The 21931-nt window shown below is 32.9% G+C and overlaps 1 protein-coding gene across 18 annotated transcripts in view; it reads left to right on the forward strand.

Annotated features, from left to right (window-relative positions):
• GRIK2 (glutamate ionotropic receptor kainate type subunit 2) overlaps positions 1-21931 on the forward strand; it is a 414885-nt gene that overhangs the window by 241476 nt on the left and 151478 nt on the right. For all 18 annotated transcript variants that reach the window (XR_004780987.2, XM_035561779.2, XM_050709385.1 and 15 more), the window contains one exon: positions 11053-11259. Coding sequence is in view for 17 of the 18 variants with exons in the window: in XM_035561779.2 (XP_035417672.1) it covers positions 11053-11259 (207 nt within the window). In the remaining variant the exon portion in view is untranslated. The remainder of the gene's footprint in view (positions 1-11052; positions 11260-21931) is intronic.

Below are 21931 nucleotides of genomic sequence, written 5' to 3' on the forward strand. Positions count from 1 at the left end.
CGTAATTTCTAGTAATATCTTTAGAGTTGAAATATAATACAACCCACTGGAACAAATCAAGTAAGCCTTTCTTGTCCAAATCTGTTTGAAATGAAAGCGTAGAGAGCAAGACAATCAAATATAAAAAAATTCTATCAGTAATTTTTTTCCACTCCTACATTTGGATAGAATGAGTGGGATTTCATTCAAGTGTTAGTTGTACATTTTAAATACTAAAACAAGTCTGTAAAGCTACAATATTAATTCAACATGTAGAAACATAAGGCAATAATCTTTTATCGTGTAGGGAAGCTTTAAGTCTGTGATGCAACATACTCATTAAAAATGAATACGATGAAGTTTTGCAAGTAGAACACATGAAGTTACATTATGGAGAAGTTGTTACATTGATAGTTGTAATGAAAAAAAGTCTTTGAAGATAGTGTACTTAGTATCATAGAAATGATGCAACTTAGACAATTATTATGGGAAAACCAATTGTTTATATTCATGGAGACAGCACATAAAGTTAGAAGGAAACATTTTGGTCATGTAATCTGGCCTTTAATACATTTGAAACTTTTGGACATCAGAAGAAAATTTATACCAAATGAAGGCTTTATGTAATCTCTCTACACCTTGATGTAATCCTCTCTTTTTGCATCCAGAAGGGTGATAACCCCTTGGATTGTAGTATATGACAAATACTTGTCTTCTGCAGATTATTTTGACTTCACTGTCACTGAAAATAATCACTGTGGCTGAAATTCACCACACAGCCAGGAGGACTGCATCTTATCAATAAAGCAAAATATCACAGAATCACAGAATGATTGAAGTTGGAAGGGCCCTCTGGTCCAACCCCTCTGCTCAAGCAGGGACATCTAAAATAGGTTGCCAGGTAATCATTGGATATCTTCAAAAAATCTTCCACAACCTCTTTGTGCATCAAAAATATGTGGAAACAAAGTTAACATGAAAAGAGCAGTTATCTGGGGGCCACATAATTCTTGAATAAACGTGTAACTTTTTTTTTTTTTTTACTACTAAATATTTTCAAGGATTTATTTTCTGTTTATAGATATAATTTCTAATCTACATGCTACTTTACTCTGCCCTGCAATCACATCTTTATTTGCAAGTTCTATTTAGTGTAATTGCAGTAATTTTTCTAAAAAAAAAAAGATTACTTGCCTTTGCTAGTTTATCTGCATTCCCACATTCAGTACCAATTGGGTCTTCTATATCAGTTTTTCTTGAAGATATCTTACTCTTACGATTCACTAAATGACTTCTTTGATCTTAAAGTTGTACAGCAAGCTGACCTGTTGATAAAATTAATAAGTGCTCACAACAGGGCTTCTCAGGGTAAATTTCTTTCTTAAAGCTATGATTTTCATTATAATTTCTCAAAGTTTAAAGGAAGAACTATTAAAATATACACTATTTGCTTGAGTCCATCTTACAACCCCACCACAATCTTTTTTTCTGTATGATATCTTGTTCTTGTTACTTACTGAAATCAAATATATACTGTGTAGATACCCAGAAATGTTGTAATGGATTACTTGATTAAAGACAAGTTTTATCCAGCCAGATTTTAATGAATTCAATTTCGTGTTAATTTCATTGCAAAATTTTATGTAGTAACAATTAAAGAAGGTTAAGTTTTGCATTCAACCATCACCTAAGTAGATAAGAAAGACACAAGATCAATTTCTGTGTGGTATCAAATTATTTTGCAAAAGTTCACTTTAAGGGTGTTCACTTTAAGGCCTTTTATCGGTTTATGTGCGAAGTAAGTAATGAAGTTATAACAATTTACATTAGCACCAATTTTTAATTCTGTAATCAATTATTTATCTGTAAATTGAATGTGATATAGTAGTTTTGAGTTTGGATATATTTTTTTAATTATTATTGTTTGCTTATTTTGGAACGTTTTAGTATTGATTGTGCCAGTGTACTATATATTTCATTCAGATTGGAGTCTATTCTGATTACAAAAGTCTGATTTTACTTTCTATTACTTAGACATGTATAGTACCACTTGGTGATATGTACTTATATATGGTATCTCATCCTCTAATTTACAATGTTGATCAAAAGTCATGCAATTAATATGATGTATGAGCAAGGAATACAAGTATTTTGGCTAATTTGGTCTTTTTTTTAAGAGTCAAAACAAGAAATTGTACTATTCTGGGAATGCATAGCTTCCTGCTAGGCCTGTGGTCTTGATTCCAATTCTGTTTATCTTGGAAATTATCTAGTATTATCTAGTATCTAGTATTATCTAGTATTTTTTTCTACCTTGTATCCTTTTTGACCTGATTAATTTCCTTCTCATTGTGTTTTGTACTGGACAAGTGCTTAGTTCTTTTTTATCCACTGGACTAGGTACTAGTCAGCTGCTTTCACAGTTACTTTTTTTTTTTTTTTTTTGTACTGAGTTAAAGGCCACATAAACTAGATATCTTTTCAGCTAGACATAAACCAGCCTTTAATGAAAGAAGATCACTTTGCATTATATCACTTCTTGAGTCAGTAGAATTTACTGTATTTTATTTACATTCTTTCACTGGACTAGAATGATCTCAGAATAAAACACTTAAGATCCTCTAAAATCTGCAGACTTCTGCAGAATATCGCAGTTATATTAATCTGACTTTAAAGATACGGAATAAGATTTCTGGAAAGATTCTATCCTGCTGTGTAAGTACCTCATGTTGATTTTTTTTTCAGAAGAAAATTGCTCCAAAAATATTTTCTAACTTTCCTAACTTTCAGAAATCTCTTTCCAAATGTGTTAGATTTTCTTATGCTTTAGGCTGAACACTTGTTGACATACATATTGGTACCTTTCTTTATTTCCTTTGACATAGTGATTTTTAAAATGCAGCATTCTTTTCTGCATGATTAACTTGCATTCCACATAAGGTCCCCATGAGTAGGAAAGAAGTCAAGTCACGCTGTTTTTGATAATCACGGCCACTGTTTCTTAACTAGTCATAATACTATTTCCACTTGAAAAGGAAACATCTTATTGCAACTTATTTCAAACTACAGCCAACCTTCAAGGGCAGCATACTAGACCAGACACAGCTTTAAAGGGTGTTTCCCTCTAATGTTAGTAAGGTGATATTTATACTACAGAATGTAAATTCAGCATAACCAGTTATGTAGCTCTGGCACTCTGTAATATGAACAGTCATTTTTGTGGCTGTCTGATACACAGTTTAGAGATGGTTCCTTTCATGTTAACAGTCATGGGCAGCTTCAGCAGGCTGATACACAATGGTTAAGTTGAATAACTCCTCTACAGTGAGTGGTTGGCTAATTTCCTTTTTTTTTTTCCTTTTTTTTTTTTTTTTTAACATCCTTTAAAAATACCATTATCATAACGTACACTGTTTTCCAAACAAACTCAAGGCATTCTGGTCACACGTGGTATGCATTCTTGCTCTGTGGTCATTGTCACAAATATGCATGTGATAAACTCGAAGAAGCCAGATAACTTGGCAGAAGTTTGCTTATGAAATCATAGACAGCTCACTCTAGGAAGTCTTATTTATAATATTCACATGTTGAAATCTAACTGGCATAACAATATAATGGTTTTGCAATGTTATTGAGAGAACTAGTGATAGCCATCTTTGTGGCATATGCAAGAACATTCTTTGCAACACAATGTTTTCTGTAGGGCTGATTTTTTTTTTTCCCAAATTGTTCACCTGAGTTATACAGATGGAATAGGTACAGCCACCTATGTATAAAAAGGTGATTGCATTATCCAGGTAAGTGAAGATCATGTATATATAGTTAATTAGCAAAACCGAAGATTTCAGACTACGAAACGCATATGTGGCTGTCTCCTTCAAGTGCAATGTGGATGCTTAGCACTGAAGATAATGCATTTGCAATATATGTAAAATTTCTAATAAACTCCAGAGAGGGTTATCTTGTTATTCTCTTGTCCTGAGTGCTAGAGATACTGGCAGTTTATCTCCAGTGAAGAATCAAAGTTTCTGGTTATTTGCTTTTGTTCTTTTTAAACCCTTCTATTTTAAAAAGAACTGGTTGCATGAAGCTTTTCCCTCCAGAGAAAAAGCTATCACAGTAAAATATAACCAGCTGAAACAAAACTAGTGTTTGGTTTTAGACTAAACTTAATAGTTTGGTTATAGAGGTATGTGCTGAAAGCTGGAGGAGTATACTGCGTATTTCTGAGCATATACACACAGGGAGGGATACTGTTGTATGTGTCTCTCTTTGTTGGCATTGAAATAACACCCTTTCCATTTCTTGCTTTTCTTAGAAAACTATTTACAATAAAGACTATGAAGGATACAACTGTAAAATAAGATGTATGAATATATATGTGATCCTTTGAGTTTTTATCTAATTCAAACTCCATTAAAGAACTATTCACTTAGCAACTATAATGAAATAAATCATGTAGTGTCAAATAGCTGCCTAATTTATTTTGCATTTTACCAGTGTGCAAGTTTTTTTACCCAACATCCTTTCTTTTGTCTTTTATGAAGGAGATGAGGAATTCTTCATTATCAGTGCTTTTTCAGAGATTTCAGACTATTGGCTTTTTATTTTCTCAAACTTTTACATTTTTTTTTCTTTGAATTATTCCTTTCTCAGTATTCTCCAGTGTTGTTTTCCATGTTCAATTTCACACATCAAGAATAAGTTAAACTAGAAGCAAGAATAATTTGGATGATGAAAAATGTTGTCTTGAAAGTGCAGCTATTAACTCTCACTTTGGTTGCTCTCATTTCAGGACAAGCATCCTTGATAGAAATACATGATAGAAAACCTTTCGTATAGCCTAAGTGAATTCAGAGTAGGCACATTTTCTGTAAACATTGCCTCTGCTTGAGAATTTATTCAAGAATCTTTCTCAGAGCACCTATGTATATGCAGAGCTTATTTAATGGCTTTTGCTTCAAGTATTTCAATCAATAATAAAGGTGCTAACAGGAAGGGTGGTTTTGTTTGTTTGTTTGTTTTTTCCTCTTTCCTGGGAGATGTGTCCAGTTAAAAGATTGTATTTATTAATCTCAATTGAAACTGCTGAGAAGATGTGAGGAGCTGGGGGTTGCCTAGCAGATAACTAGCATTAGGACAAGAGGGAATGGCCTCAAGTTGCACCAGGGGAGGTTCAGGTCTCAGGTTATGAGAAATTTCTTCTCAGAAAGAGCAGTTAGGCATTGGAATGGGTTGCCCAGGGAGGTTGTGGAGTCACAGTTCCCGGGGGGTGTTTAAGGAGAGGTTGGATGTGGTACTTAGGGACATGGGTCCCTAAGTGGATGATACCGGTGGTAGGGGGATGGTTGGACCAGATGATCTTGGAGGTCTATTCCAACCTTAATGATTCTATGGTTCTGTGATTCTATGATTTTAAGTAATATTTTTAAACATACAGCAACCAAGTCTAACCAACTCATTTTGTGATATGGTGTATATTTTGGGGCTATGTTTTCAGGAGCTGATTGAGGACATTACATTGAGAACAAGTTTAAAATAAGTATGAAACAGTTGCTGGTCTTTGAAAAGTAGTCAGCTTAAATACTCTGTCTACCTAATGGATGATAATTGTCCTTGTGAAAAAATTTCGTGGAAGCGATAATCCACCAAGAAACTATGGTGATCATATATTTAGTGCATAGGCACTTTCGTGAGTGACAACCAATATTTGTTTGTAATATAAAATTAAAAATTGAACAAATAAAGCAGATCTTTGCATGGAATTGTCCAAAATAAATAAATACTATATTCAGTATTTGGAATGTGCATTGTATATTGCCAGAGGAGAAAGAGAAGAACCTGAGAAAACTTTGGGGGTACATAAGAGCTATTGTACGTGAATCTCCCCCAAAACACTTTCTGATAAATCAGAGTTGAATCCTGTCAAAGCTAAATGAGGAATTGTATTGCATTCCAAGTAAAATCTGTGAAGACAAAAAATCAGATATTTTGGACAGTGGAAGACTCTATAAGGAAAACAGCCAGAGCCATTAAGTACGGGAATAACATAAGGATTGTGAAAGTATTAAGAGAGTATTAACATGACTCATTGGTGATACTTTTCATCAAAAGCTTTTTTTCCATAACAGAATATTATAATTATTAAATAGTAGCATAGAGACTATTGTAACCCTTACCCAAGCTAGTCAGAGTAAAGGATAATCAAAAAATATGGACTTGGAACCCTTAATTCTAGAAAGTGTTACAACATTATTATTATTTCTAATGAAGTGTAAAACAGCATCAGCAGAATATAAAGTGGTTGAGGATTACTGTAATGATGTTGCAGGAAAATATGCAAGAATGTATGGATGAGCTGGATGGCTCAGTGAAGAAAATCCATCTGTCCTTCCTGAGTAAAAGAGACACAAAGAATATGCATTGACAATTATACTGCCTCCCTGATATCACACATATTTAAATTCCACTCCGTGTAATACAGGATTGCATTGAATAGGAGATAGAAACAAAACTATTGTCAAGAAAATTGATTCCGGGTAGACAGGGGGATGTGTGACAGTAAACATCTGACCAATTCAGAGAGCAAATGTCTAGGGTCTGTGTACATGAGCATTCCAAGCTAGATAGGAACTTCATATTGCCTACAAAAGCTGTTCTGTTTGGCTGTTCTGTTTGGGAAGCACACATCTGAGGTTTTTTACATCTTCAGTTATAAATGTTAAAATTTAAAGTGTAGCTAATAATTTTATTGAGTATGAGAATACTCATATTTGAAGTATTTATTTGAAGTAAATATATTTGAAGTTGGTATACTGGTTGGTTGAAGTTGATTTCTTTACCAATATACTAATAGTATATAATAGTAATAGTATATATGTATAGTATATATAGTATTAGTATATATAATATACTATTAACTAGTATATATAATATACTAATATATATAATCTACAATATATTATATAATATATAATATTATATATAACATTATTTTTATATAACGAATATAACTAATATGTAGTTAATTAACTAGTTAATAGTATATTATAGTATATTGTATATACTAATACTATATTGGTAGTGAAATAGAAGACATTTTGAACACTCCAAAACCACAGAACTTCACATCTGAAATAGACAGCTTTTTAATTGTTAGTGTTTCGTTTATTGGATGAAGGATTTTCTTTCCACAGCAAAAACAGTTTCTCAGGTAGCTGTTTTATTTCCTTTTTTTTTTTTTTTTTTTTTCTAGCAACACCATCCAAATTCTTAGATAACCTACTGTGGCACTTAATCGTACTTACCATTATAAAGTTTCTCTTAGTATCTAACCTGATTTCTTTTGTCAGGGTGTAAGGACATTACTCCTTGTCCCATATACAGAAAATAACTTTTCTGATTCCTCTTTGTAAACACGTTGTATGTGTTGAAGACTTCGATCACTCCCCCATCAGTATATTCTTCCTTAAATAATAATAAAAACACATTTTATTCTGTTAGTCATTCCTCATCATTTTTTGTAGATCTTCGTTCATGTTTCTGGTGAAGTGCAGTATTCAAAACTGGATGCAGTACAGCAACTCAAACATTCATAGTGTCAAAAATAAATTTTAAAAAGATCAATTTTAATGGGAAATATCCTCTATAGGTCCTCTAGTCCAAACACCCACTCAAAGCAGATCCAAGCAGATCAGTTTGGTCTTTTCTCAGTTGATAGTGTGACATTGTTGACAATGCCAAGTGTGTGATCCCCTATAATATCTAGAACTTAATTTTGTAGAATTGCAACATAATCAGCTCTTTTCCTCCTGAATTCATGCAATTTGTTATTAATCTGAAATTATTCATTAATTCCTTTTGAATGACAATGTATTTTTAATTACTCTTATTTTCTGAAATTTATCATTTTGAATTCTGATTTTGTCCACATTATAGTGTGAATGCACATCCAATTAGCATGTTTCCTCTTCGAAAACAAGAAAACAAGTGGAAATATTTAACTTTACTCTAGACAGGAATATCATGTATTACTACTTTCCAGATTGATAATGAATCTATTTTAATGAAGTGCACATTTCCAGGCAGACAAATTTTGTTCATATTTTTAGGAAGAATGGCATGACTTTGTGTATAATATGATGTGATGACTTTCCTTAGCTTCTTTCCTTCTCCATAGTTTCTTAGCTTTACACAAAAGCAATAGCTTTATAATACACCTAAGATTAAAATAACATTTTTCTAAAAATGGCATTATTTAATAAAAAGATTCCTGAAAATATTTAATATTAAAGGACTCTCTGAAGTTATCTTTCCCTATTTTAGTCTAAGCTCTTCTTATTGTGTTTCTAATGTTAATTCTATAAATTACCTGGTCAACCATAACCTTTTCAGGGAAAACAGGCACAGGAAGATCATCAAATTGTTTGATCATCTTAGTAATGTGTTGTGGTTTAGCCCGGCTGGCAGCTAAACACCACACAGCCGTTTGCTCACCCTCCCCCCTCCCTCTCTGGGATGGGGGAGAGAAACGGGAAAGTGAAGCCTGTGAGTTGAGATAAAGACAGTCTATTAAGACAGGGAAAATAATAACAATAATAATAATAATAATAGTATTAATAGTAATAATGTGTACAAAATAAGTGATGCACAATGCAATTGCTCACCACCCGTTGACCGATGCCCAGCCTATCCCCAAGCAGCCGGCCCCCCCCCACCCCGGCTAGCCACCCCTATATATTGTTCAGCATGATGTCAGATGGTATGGAATACCCCTTTGGCCAGTTTGGGTCAGCTGTCCTGGGTCTGTCCCCTCTCAGCTCCTGCTGCATCCCTAGCCTGCTCGCTAGCAGGACAGAGCGAGAAGCTGAAAAGTCCTTGGCTTGGTGTAATCACTGCTCTACAACAATTAAAACATCAGCATGTTATCAGCGCTCTTCTCATCCTAATCCAAAACATAGCACCCTGCCAGCTACTAGGAGGAAAATTAACTCTGTCCTAACTGAAACCAGGACATAATGTCATTTCATGTTTTTCTCTCCTTGTTGGGCAACAGATGAACTAGATCCTAGACTTTTTTTTTTTTATCCTTGTTTCTAGAATGTTGCTTTTTATCCTTTATATACAGTGCTAATTCTCCCATATTTTGACATTTCCTAGTTGCGTGAGGTTTTTGTTTGTTTTTCTCTTTGTCAGTTGAACTGAGTTACATTTCACTTCTTTCATACTTTTTCTGCATTTCATGCTCAGCGAAGAATTCACAGCTGAGTTTTGTTGCTCCTTTTTCTACACTTTCTGTATTTTGTCTTAGCATAGCTTCTGCTTGGCCCATACTGGGCTTTCTTTAAAGAATTCTCATTTCACCTGAAAAACTGTTTTCCTTATAGCTGTCTTCTATGGAATATTTCATATCAATTATCTGAGTATATTAGCAACTGTTTTCATACATAGGTTTTGTTCTGTCACTCTGTCTGCTCTGTGAAGATCTATTCCATGATCCTTGTCACTTAAATTGCTTTCAGCTGTCATATTTTCAGTCAGGTCTTCATTCTTGTCAGAACTACATCTAGAAGAGCTCTACTGGAGTCATTTGCCTATCTGTTGTTTGATAAGTTTCTGTCATTATATTCTAGTTGTTTCTTTGGACAATTTATTTTATGTTAGATTCCTTGCTAACCGTATGAATATCACTGGTGTACATTTCTAAAATCAGGTCCTAATCTTATTAATTTCAATAGAAATATGTAACAATAGAATCCCAGCAAAGTCTTCATTCAGTAGTTGGTTTTTTTTAGGAAAAAAAAAAAAAGTAAGAGGCAGCATAGGAACACATATCTTCTGAACACATTTCTTCTGAGAGCAAATGATCTCCATGCTTTCTCCCTTGCATTTTGGGTGAAATCTTACATGCCAAAGTTCCAGTTTTATGCAGATAAAAAAGTGTAAATCATGGGACTCCTCAAGATAGAGGTTTACATCAATGATGCTGACAGATCCTTATTAAAGCTGTCAGATGTCTGTAGAATGAAGTGCCTTTAACCCCACTGAATGCTGATGTGGAGATATAGGGCAGTATGAATTTTGTTAAGTTACCCTGGAGAGTTTATCCGATTATTCATTGAGACTTATATCTGGTACAGTAATTGAATCTACTACCATTAATCTTACCTTCTTTGGTGCTTATTTTTTATTATTGTACAAAATGAAAAAGCCTCTCTAAAGCATGAGGACAGACTGAGTCATGTGTTTGACCCTACAAATAGAAATTGAAGATTGTTACCATATTATAGTGGAAAACACTACCATTTGTTCTGTGTACTTTTTCTTTCAGCTTTGGGTTTAAGGATGGTTATCTTATATCAACAAGCAGATGGAAAAACCCTACATTTTCCTAAATGTTAAATTTCTTCCCATAATTATAAATATTCTGCTGGTTATTTTAAATTGCTTACTGTCCTATTTCCATATCACTTTATGCAGAAAAGTCACATCAAATCCTAAATTAAACATAGGAATATAATGTTTAAAGAAATTAAATTCAGTTTTCATGGAATGCATATCAAAGAATTTGCTTTTTGAGTTAACTTGTGTCTGGTTTTGCCACAATCTTGAAAATGGCAGGCTATGACTTGAGGCAACAGAAAGCAGGTACTTTGACTTTTTTCTCCCTGTCAGTTTTCTATACCTTGCCTAAGAAAACATTAAGAAAATAGTTAAGAGCTCATGTCAAGGAAAGTGTAAAACCAGATACTTAAAGTGTTTGATTGATATTTCGGGTTTAAATTAAAATGTTTTTATTCAGTTGCTAATAACATTTTTAATGCATTGTAAGAGGCTTACCATGTCCACCCAAATAGTGTTTGATATTAACTTGTATATAAGGTATGTATTAACTCATATAACATACGTAACTTGTTAAGGAGACATATAACCAAAAACTAAGATTATTCTACTTTTCATTTAATTCTTTTTACAGGGAGGGTTATCATGATAGTGTACTAATTTAGGTTAATAATAAAAAAAAAAAGGTATGGGGGGCATTCAATATTTGTTCTGTTTTATTAATTTTTACAGGAAGAGCCATATGTAATGTTCAAGAAGTCAGATAAACCTTTGTATGGAAATGATCGATTTGAAGGTTATTGCATTGACCTCCTAAGGGAGCTGTCTACTATCCTTGGATTTTCCTATGAGATTAGACTGGTGGAGGATGGAAAATATGGAGCCCAGGAAGATGCCAGCGGACAGTGGAATGGAATGGTTCGTGAGCTAATTGATCATGTAAGTTAATTTTGGAAGCTTTCTACTCTCCATTTACATTTCAATTATATCTATACGAATTATAAAACATTTTACAATAATGCCATTTGAATAGTACTGTCTTGGAAAATGCAGATGTTTAAAAGAATAATGCAAGATCCACATCAATGATTATTTCCTCCAAATTCTGTTAAACCAAGTCTATTCTGCATCTCTATTTTGTCTATAGACAATATTTGTTTCCTGCCAAACTACTTTAGCTCTTCCATGGCATATGCCTAAGTCAAAATAAAGAATAGATAGTATTCAGAATTTCTTTCTGAGAACATGTATCTGTTTTATTTATTTATTTATTTATTTAGTGACAGAATATAGTCTTCATTAATCAGTAGAAGTCAGGCCTTTTCTGATAGTGGATCTGAGACTTTGTCTTAGAAAAGTTTTTGTGTATCCATTTTTAACACATAAATTATTTGATATGCAAAAAAAAAATAGGAACATCTTTCTTGAAACATAAGCGATAAAGTGCAAGCAGTAAGACAGAAATCTCAACATATACTGAAGCAGCAAAGTAATGCAAACAGTGTCAGAGCAAATACCATTACAATTACTTAGGCCAGGCATTACTTCATGTCCTTCAAAACATGCTTTCCCAGTTGGTCATGCCAGTTGAATTCAGTTTGTTTGAATTTCATTTTTTTTTTAATTATGTCATTGTGCCTTTTAGTATTTATTTGAGTGAATTGCTTAATACAGAGACATTTGATCAAAGAACTTGAGATAAAATGTGTTTGGCACATCAGTATCATTTAAAGTAGGAAGAAGGGGAGATTATAGCTAATTCAAGTGAAACTTCCTAACGATGGCATGAAGAAAAATATTCACTAATCCCACTCCAATTTCTGTAAGATTTCAGCAGATGGGCAGAACATGTGCTAATCAAAATATTCATGTTTATTAGAAGGGTTTTTGTCTTTGTACTTTCCTACTACACAATAATCCTTTTTTTTGTTGTTGTTTGTTTTTGTTATTGTTGTTGCAGCAGATGTTGATTACGCCTAGCTTCACACTTTTAAGATGAATGCGTAGGAGTGTTATAGTTATATTATCTTTAAATATGTGTATGTATTGTACATAATAGACATCTTTAGCTAGACTATCTTCATCTCTATATGTAATTTCACACGTATAAATGCACAGGCATGCATAGCTATTAGATTTGATGGCTATTAGGTAGTATCATCATTTGAAACTAATTTTCTAATGGGACTGGGATGAGTAGTGAGGAAGTATTTCTTATATAATTCTTCAGAAGCTCAGAAAAAATTCATTTTGCTATGCTTTTGTTACTCAGACCTATAGTTTCCTTGAACAAGTGCTAGTGTAGCTTCCTAACCTTTTCATTAAGGTAATCTTGAAATAAAACATATTTGAAGAAGTTGCAGCAGTGAAATATGTAGGCCAGAAGCTTTCCTGATCCTTTCCTCTTGATAACATAGAATGGAATGTGTCCCACTTTCCCCTAGGCTGAAACTAAACTAATCTTAAAATGCATTTTGCATGTTGAAATGCTGTCATGGAAGATGTAGTCTAACTTTCAGCCTGGATCATAGCGAGGTTAGGAAGTCGAGCCACCCATGCTATGCTGAAACTTCCCAATAAAAACCCTTCAATTTCTAACTTTTCTTTTCTTTGAACTAATAGGTAATATATTGTAAAGGTTCTTAATTTTAAACTAAAAATTGTAAAAGAGCTGTTCTTCAGAAGAAAAAATCTGTTGTAATAGATTTCTGCTAATCTCTCAATTTCTCAGTAGTTAAAATTTTAATTTCTGTATTTTTATCCATTTTTATCTTCTAATCTGTTTGATTAAATGCATATTACTCATGCATGCATACTCCTTCTGTTCATCAGTACATGTTATTGATACATTTTATTAGGAAGAAACACTTCAGACCTGAGAACTGATTCACAAGTATTTAGAGAATTCCATATAGTTACTACATTTGATTTTTCCATTTGATTACTTTACATATCAGCTTAGTTTTTCAGTCTTTTTTTTTTTTCATTTAGAGCATATTTATTGAAGTGCCAAAAAGGTTTTCTTTTGTACAAAGTGAATTAATGAACTCAATTTTTATTTCATTTGGAAAGGTAAAATGATTCTGTGTACATATTTCAACCTGAGTTTCTAATTGAATAAGTAGACCACAGAGCAAAGATAGAGTTGTCAGTGTAGCATAATACCTACATCTATTTGAAAAATATTTTTAGAATTTATTTTTATCTTTTTTTTTTTGTATTTGAACTGTCAATCACTTAAGACAGAAAGAAGGGGTACTGTTCTGTAGTAGATATGTTCACAAGGGTAGTTCGAAGCATTTGTAACTCAAGAAAAAGATGGATAATTTCTTTATGTGTGTAGAATAATGTGTGTAGAAAGGAAGATGCACAATTTTTAAGATAAAAAGTATGAAATAGAATCTAAATGTTTAAACAAACTGCTTGAATCTGCATTTCATTGCTTTACATAATTGCATGGGCAGTGTAAGTGAAACAAAGATAATGCCATCAGAACTGAGATTAGCATATCATGTATATCTCAGGCTTGAAATTCTCTAGTGTGAACAGAAACTGAAGACTTTGCATCAGGCTTTGTGTATTTTCAGTCTGTTTTCCTATGGTTTACTCGTGTTTCTTCTTTCTTTCCCTGTTTTTTACAGTGTTCATGTGTCATCATTCTGATGTTAGTTTCCAAACAATGACTAGTTTCCTTCTGAATAAATCATAAATACTGAAAGTAAAAAATGAGTTCAGTGATTAGTATCCTTTGACAATTGAATGAAAATGAGTTATTTTTGGAAAAGATAGTGGTCTCAATAAGTGCAAAAGAAATACTAGGACAACAAGTGTAGATGAGATCTCCATGTAAAAACATTTTAAATGGAATTTCTCCAGTTAAGCTTCCTGATTACTTTGCCTCAATGGGGGATTATTTCTATTCATTCCCCCCCCCCCCCCCATTTAATTTAATACAAAGTTTTTAGATATTCAGGGTGGGATGTGGGGCATACTAAAATCCAGGTACCTCCATCCTTCATGAATGTATTCTTCATAAAGAAGTGTTCTTCATACTGACTTTCTGCCTTTGGTTCAAGAATTCATTCAAAGTAGGATAGACTTATTGGATTGGTTTTGGATTAGATTAGATGTAAATTATGTAGATTTCAGGTTGGTCTGTGATGCCAAAAATTTGTTACGGCACTGTATCATATTACATGAGAGTGTGTAAATTATGTAGACAACAGATACTGATAGAATAAAAACATAAAATTTTTCATTACTTTGTTCATCTACTTTACAGTTTCAAAGTTACTTCCAAATGTTCTTATTGTTGGGTTCTGAAACAGGCAAATAACTACTATCTTACATTTTCCCAGAGATATAAATGAAAGTTAAAAATCCACTGGAAGTAATTTGTTACTATTATATACCATTGAAAAGAACCGCCCCCCCCTTTTTTTTTTTTCTTTTTCTTGGCCCTTCATTTGAATGGTTCTTCTACAGTGCAAAGCGTATGCATTGCAAATTGTCTTTAAGGCTTGCAGTTCTTTTATGATTCATAAATAATTATAGAAAAGGTCCAATTTTAAAATCATGACTGCTCTTTTATTATATGTGAGGATTAAATGGGAACTTCCCTTCATTTCTCAGAAGAGAAGGATTTTCAGCTTGGAGGAAAGTAAGACTTACGCAGTTGGACAATTGGAAAGCATTACTTAATTTAAATTAACTTTAGACATAGCTTTGTGTTTCACTTCAGTATCTTTTGATTTTTTTTTTAATCAATATCTTACATACCAGTGAATACTTCCATATAAAATGCTTACATTTATAGTAGCTAGTATAATAGCCAGTACAGTAGTAGTGGTCATAAAAATATTATTGGCCTTTTATTCTCTCCATAACAGAATGCTTCCAGATATTTATATAATTCTGTTTAAAATGCTCCTGGGGACATCTGCCTACAATAACTTCTTACTTGTTATTTCCTACAATAACTTCTTACTAGCTATTTTTCTCACGTAATTTTAGGTACTTATGTTCCTGAAGGACTAGAGCCAAGCTCTTCGCATTACTATTTGGAAGTTAATGAAAGCTTCAGATAAGCAACTATAGAGATTTTTGGTTGCTTCCTTCTTAAGACAAAGACAAATCTATATGAGCAAAGGAATTTTTTTTTTCCATCTTTTTTTTTTCCCCTCTTACTTGCTTCCCCAAATGCAGTTTCATCACATTGCTTGAAGTATACTACTTTTCTTCATATATACAGCAAAACCTGCCTCATAGAGCCTTGTCAGGAAAGGTTAAAGAGCATTTCTTGCCTCTTCTCCTTAAGGGTTGATAAAGTCTTCCTCCTTGTAATTTTCATGCAAAAGGTCTATCAAATGAGATTTTCAAAGCAATGCAGTACAGTTAAGCTTCATTATGAAATGCTTCCTTCATTAATGAAAATCTCAAAATTTTACAATAGCAGAGATTTAAAGACTGTTGGAGAAAGAAAGATTGAGCATTGTTTTTTTTTTGCACCAACATTACATGTGCTGGACAGTAAAACCTGATGTACTGTCAGTCTGTCAGTGCTCTTTACAGCACTCTATCTTCCTTTTGGCTTCATTGTTGTATCAGTGAAAACATGATACCCAGAGATGTTTTCAAAGCTATGTGTAACACCCAATACCTACTGTGTATGTGGTGTGTATGTGTTTTTTTTTTCTTTTTTTTTTCCCGAAGGATTCTCCTAAGTTAATGACACTTACTCATATGCTCCTACTTATTGAATGTTATTTATTAATATTTATTAATAATAATTATTACCCCATTGTAAAAATATTTCCCCACAGAGGATCACTGGATTGTAACATCTTCATTTAATGATAATTTTTTGTCAAATAGCATGTAACATTACCTCCTCCTTCCTGTATTTCTCAGAATGATTTAGTTACTTTTTCACAGTATGCCCTAGATTTTCCCTAAAGAATGTTCTGCTACTCTTCATCATCTGGTTCAAATAATAAGAATATTTTATAAGACGATCTAGTTATTACAGCAGGAATAGAATATCAGTAGTGACTTTGAAAACTTGTTTTGCCTTATTTACCTGAAGTTGGAAAATTCAGGATGCTGGCACAGTAGGTTAGCTCTCTTCCTTTGTGGTTGCTGTTTGTAACTGTGAACTGACATTCATTTTGTATTTCTTTAAAAATATTATAGATATCATAGTTTAAACATATATCAGCTGAGCAAGCATTAGGAAAAAAAAGGGAGGGGAACTGAAGAGTGAAGCACACGGAGATTCAAAAAGTGAAAATTGTGCAGAGAATGCATTATTTGCATTCTTGCAAATCAAATGCAACATTTGCATGCTCTGCTGTTGAGAAGGAAGGTAAACTGGTATCGATGGAAAAATAGTATTATAAGATTTTACTTTTTTACTTTGAAATAAATGTTCAAACTATTTGGTCTTTAAGTTTAGAATGTGTCTTTTGAATGTTTATTCCAATCACATTAACAGCAATGAAATAATCAGTTCCAATCCAGAAATGGTGATTCTTTAAGATATTTTCCATTCATTCATAGTATCATTCATAGTATGAATTAACAATATGGTCACATAATGATATATCAGAAAATACAAATAGATAGGAGAGTATCATAACACAGAAATTATTCTAACTGACATGTCTGCAAAAAAATCTAGATATTTTAATGATCTTTCTCCATCTAAATCTGCATCTGTGATTTCTCTCTTTGTCTTGGTTTTCTTACTGTCAAAAATTCAATTGAAAGTAGCCAAAACTTAGTTTATTAGTTTTTACTTGTCTTTTATATTCCTTCATTCTTGTCACTGTTTATAACACCAACACTCTGATAAAAGTTCAAGACTCTAAAAAGGGTATTTTAGATGCTTTCCTCTTTTTTTTCCTTTTCCAGAGAGACTGCATTCACATCTTACCATATCTTGGAAAAACAACCTTTGTTTTCTTTCTTGCCCATACAGTACTCAGGCCTTTCTTTTGTATATTTGCCTGTAGCAGCTACCCTATTTCTGTCTTCTAAGTATATGAATCCATTTCTTGAGCTCCATGTTCCTCACTGGTTTGACCTAACGTTTTATATGCATGCTTTTTTCTAATTGTGCTCTTGTAGCTGTTGTAACCATATCACCTATTCCCATTTGAATCACGAGGCCATCATTAGTATTCCTTGAATTTTTATTTGCGTTTTGCTGGTTCTGCAGAAAACATTAGTGAAAATTGTTTGCATTTCAACAGAGAATTTAACTCGGAAATAAATTAATCACAAAATATATTTTTTTGGTTTCCCAGTTAAAAAAAAATCAATTATGAAAAAAGACAACTTACTGACTACAAATTTTTATCAAAAACACTTTTTTCATTAGAAATTCTTTTGACAGATATTTTTCAATCAATTCATGATATGTTCATTTCTCTTTGAAATTAGCACTTTCAGTTTTGCTACTCTGTAAAGGAAGAGAAACAATACACATTCAACAATTTTCCTTAAAAGAGTTGGTGATAACATTAAAACTCTAGGATTAAATAGGGTCAGGTGTTGATCTCCAGTCAATATGGAATTTTAATATTTTCTTTATATGGCTTTGGTAAAGACTTCTTGTTGTCATGGAACATTTTCACTTTAGTAAAACAAAATAATTGTAGAACACAAATTTTTGTTCAGCTATTTTTATCAATAATCCTTCCCCTGCTTCCCCCTGTAACACACCAGGCAATGATGCATATTTCTCTCTATTTCAGTAAACAAGCAAAAGATTTTTATTAAAGGAGAAAACATTAGTTTGATTTTGATTCTGTTCTCTCTTAGTTCTCCACAGCTCTTGATTTCTTTTTAAGCTCCTTAGAATAGATATTATCCACAATATACTAAAATACATGATATTTTATTAAGCACTACAAAATAATTGTCAAATTTATTTTAGTACTTTCCTTGTCTGAAGAAAAAAAAATTACTTCAAAGTAAAATATCTTTCCCTCATCTGTAAAATAAGCATGTATCTTTTGTCAAAGTGCAGCATACATTTAATTGTGGGGGGAAAAAAAAATCAAAGCACTGCATAATTTGATCAGTTTTCTGTTTTTCAAAAAGACACTAGTTTGTATTTTTAAAAAGGATGCATGCAATTTTATTACAGTATTTCATTTGTTATGACTTTAATATTTATTTCTTAAAGTTTGGATTTACAGAAATCATGTTTCTTCATTCTTGAGATGGCAAAGCTTTCCTTATTATAACTACATTATGTCGTTGATTTTTTTTATATTTTTCCTATTTCTGGTTTTTGAAGGAGTTTTCTTTCTTCAAATATATTAAATATGGAAAACCTAAGTACAATTTAACATGTAAACCATCTTTTTAAAAAAAAGAGACCTCACTTGTTTTACACATTTATTGTATAGTAAGCTTTGCAACTGATCATCAAGCGACAAAAAATAATAATAGTAAAAAAATAATTTCTGTTTTCTTTTAAAGAGAAGCTGTGTCTAGTACATTAAAAATGCATCTTTTTCCCTATAAATAATGTCATTCCAAAGCCTTGGTAATCCTGGGCAGTTTTTCAAAAGTTCAGAGAAGGGGTATCTTTGACTGGTGTCCATTAAGGTATCTTCTGTGCGTGTCAAATTATTTGATGAGAGTATTAATACTATGGAAGTCTTGTTATTTTTATCTCATTAAAAAATGAAATGTAACTGTGAGCAGCATGGCATTTGAGAGGGTAAACTGTGGAATTTGTACGAAACAAGGGCAGCTCATGTAATACGTGTGAAAAGTAATTTCTGATACGACCTACCTTTACTTTCAGTGTTATTACATAATTAAAATATTAACAATTCCAGATGTACCTCAAAGAGAAGGGAAAATTTTGATGTGAAATTCCTTTTTTCAAATACATTTTTAGAACCTACTTGACATCTTACATCCAGCCTCATAACATCAATTTTATCTTGAATAAAGTTCCACAGATTAAAATCTTGTACCTTAGATAAAAAGACAGGCAGAGAGAGAGACTTAATAACAAAAAAGCCAAAATAAATGTTTTAGTAAAAGGTACCCATAGGAGCAAGAACTATGTAGGCTTCTGTTTTAGTCAACGGATACTTAGTAAAAACAATCATAACTAAGTCAAGTGAGAAATCTGTTTTATCTTGTAAAGCAGTGCCCAGCGGAGTAATTCAGCTTAGATGCTCTGTGATCTCAACCACATCTGCATAAGGCAGCACAAGTGACACAGGACATCCATCCTATTCTGGGGTAGCACATTTGAGGACAGGTTGGCTATCCAAGGTATCTCAGGCAGTAGACCCAGAACACCTTTCTAGAGCTCAATTAGCTGAACTGCCCTTTAGACTACATCATCTGTGTTGATCAGACCTCCACTAGCAGTAATGGGAGTTTAACATTCTGTGGATTGAGCAGTAACTGCTGGGGAATTTTTATTGTACTCGAGGAGAGCTAAACACACATTTGTGATTAAATATTAAAAGATTAAAAAAAAAAAAAAAAGAAGAAGAAGAAGATGCATTGAACGGAATGCTACAGCCATAAACGGATCTACAAAGAGTTTACAGATTTGCAACAGGAACTGATTCCTTATATATACTTACGCCAACACCAACCATAGGAGCATCAGCTTCAGGTGCCCTGACCCAATGTTTGACTCCAGTGTTTTGATTGTGCCCCAACGCCATTTCTGTTCACCTAAAGTGGCCTCTGAATGCTCACATTTCATGATTCTTACAAGACAGTACTGTGGTACTTCTTAACTCATGAACAAGGGAAACTTTACTCCCATACATGGAGACTTCTGTCTCTGACATTTCAACTTCCAGACAGTTTACCTGTTCTGCAGTCAAGCCTTGTTGCCCTCCATGCCAGATCATTCAGTGGTCAGGAATTACCATTGCTGAGCAGTTACAATTTGAATTTCCCGTTCGTAACCCACACCAAAGTGTCTGGTTCGACTTGAGCTTCCTTATGCTGTCCAAGACACCCACATAGTTCTGGTATATTGAAGACCTGTGAGACACCCTTTAATTTGACTGAGCAGGAGTTAAAGGCAGGGTAATACCTTATAGCATGTCACAAATTCTAGCCCAGTTCAAAAAGGGGCTGGAACCAGTGCCCAGGCATCTGCCTTTTGGTGTTAGATCACACTTTATGTCTTGCTGGAAACAGTTGGGAGGTTACAATCTGTCTTTACAAAATTATATTTGTATTGCATTTGCTACAGCATTCATTGTGTGTTCACCTTTGTTGTTGTTGTTGTTTGTTTGTTTTTCATTACTATTAATTACTATCAATAAGTGTGATTAGATAAATTCCTCTCTTACTGAAGTATATATATATATTTTTTTCCTGAATGTCTATCCTTATTTATGAAGATGGACATAGCTGTTTTGTCACTAAATGATTCTATTTCCTAATTACTTATTTTCATTATTCCCATTACCTACCATGTTTGTATGGGAGCTGTGAAAAAGCAGCTGGCTGAGAACCTTTATCCATTAAGAAAGTAAATAGTAAATTTGCTAGCAGCACTTTCATAATGAGATTTTTTTGTGTGTGTTCTTAGTTTTCATGTACCTTTAAATAGATTGTTTAAGCCATCTAGATAGAACTCGTCTTTCATCTGGTTGTATAGTATGATGAAATATTTTTAGTAGTCTAATAGCATAAGATAAATTATCTTAAAGTTCTTTATTTAAATCATCTTGTTTCTTAGATTGAACCTTACTTTTTTCTCCCCATTTTTAGTTGTCATGTAATCAAACCTATTCATCATAAAAATTAAAACAACAGCCAGCCATCTTGCATTTACTTGTTTCACATTCCAAAATGGGATTAATAAGGCTAATATATATATACATATACAGTGAAAATATATGACTTCTGTTTATGTGAGTGTTTTCATTATGCATAATATTACTCATCACTAAAAATTACTTTCATGGACGAAATGTAATTTTTCATTTCTTATGGCAAGGAATGTTCAGGCTATTTAGGCTCAGAGAAATATGTAAGAAAACGGAGAGAATGTAAGTACTACTGTTCAAAAGTGGCAAAGAAAAATTACATGGATCTTTAATGACAGAAAGGGGAGTGAGTGATCATGTGAGTGTAGTAGAAAATGTAACATGTTTATAAGCTTGGCATCTGAATTCTTTAAATGAAGGTGGAAAGTGTTGAAGACTCCTTCAGGAAGGGGTTTCAAGGCCTAGAAGCAAGTCTAAAGAAAACTTGCTTTGAAAACTGAAAGTTTAGTTAAAACATCATCTAAATTGATGATATTCTAGAGAAATATTTTAATGTCTTCTACTGCACTGAGGAAATCTCCATATATAACATATAATAAATTCTGAGCAGTCACAAATCACTCATTGGGTTTTAGTTTGAATGTTTCTGAATATCATTGAGAGGAAGATACTCAGCTCAGCTGAAAGCACAGTATTTGACCTGTCTTGGAATGATTTTCACCACCAGAATCTATAAATATGCCTTGATTTTGGAGTTAGCCGGTCATCTTTGTATGTTACAGATTTTGTTACAAAATGTCCTGTTCAACTATATAGCTTTCACACTTTTATAATAATTA

Source organism: Cygnus atratus, chromosome 3 (genome assembly GCF_013377495.2).
Source record: "Cygnus atratus isolate AKBS03 ecotype Queensland, Australia chromosome 3, CAtr_DNAZoo_HiC_assembly, whole genome shotgun sequence".
NCBI classification, from domain to species: domain Eukaryota; kingdom Metazoa; phylum Chordata; class Aves; order Anseriformes; family Anatidae; genus Cygnus; species Cygnus atratus.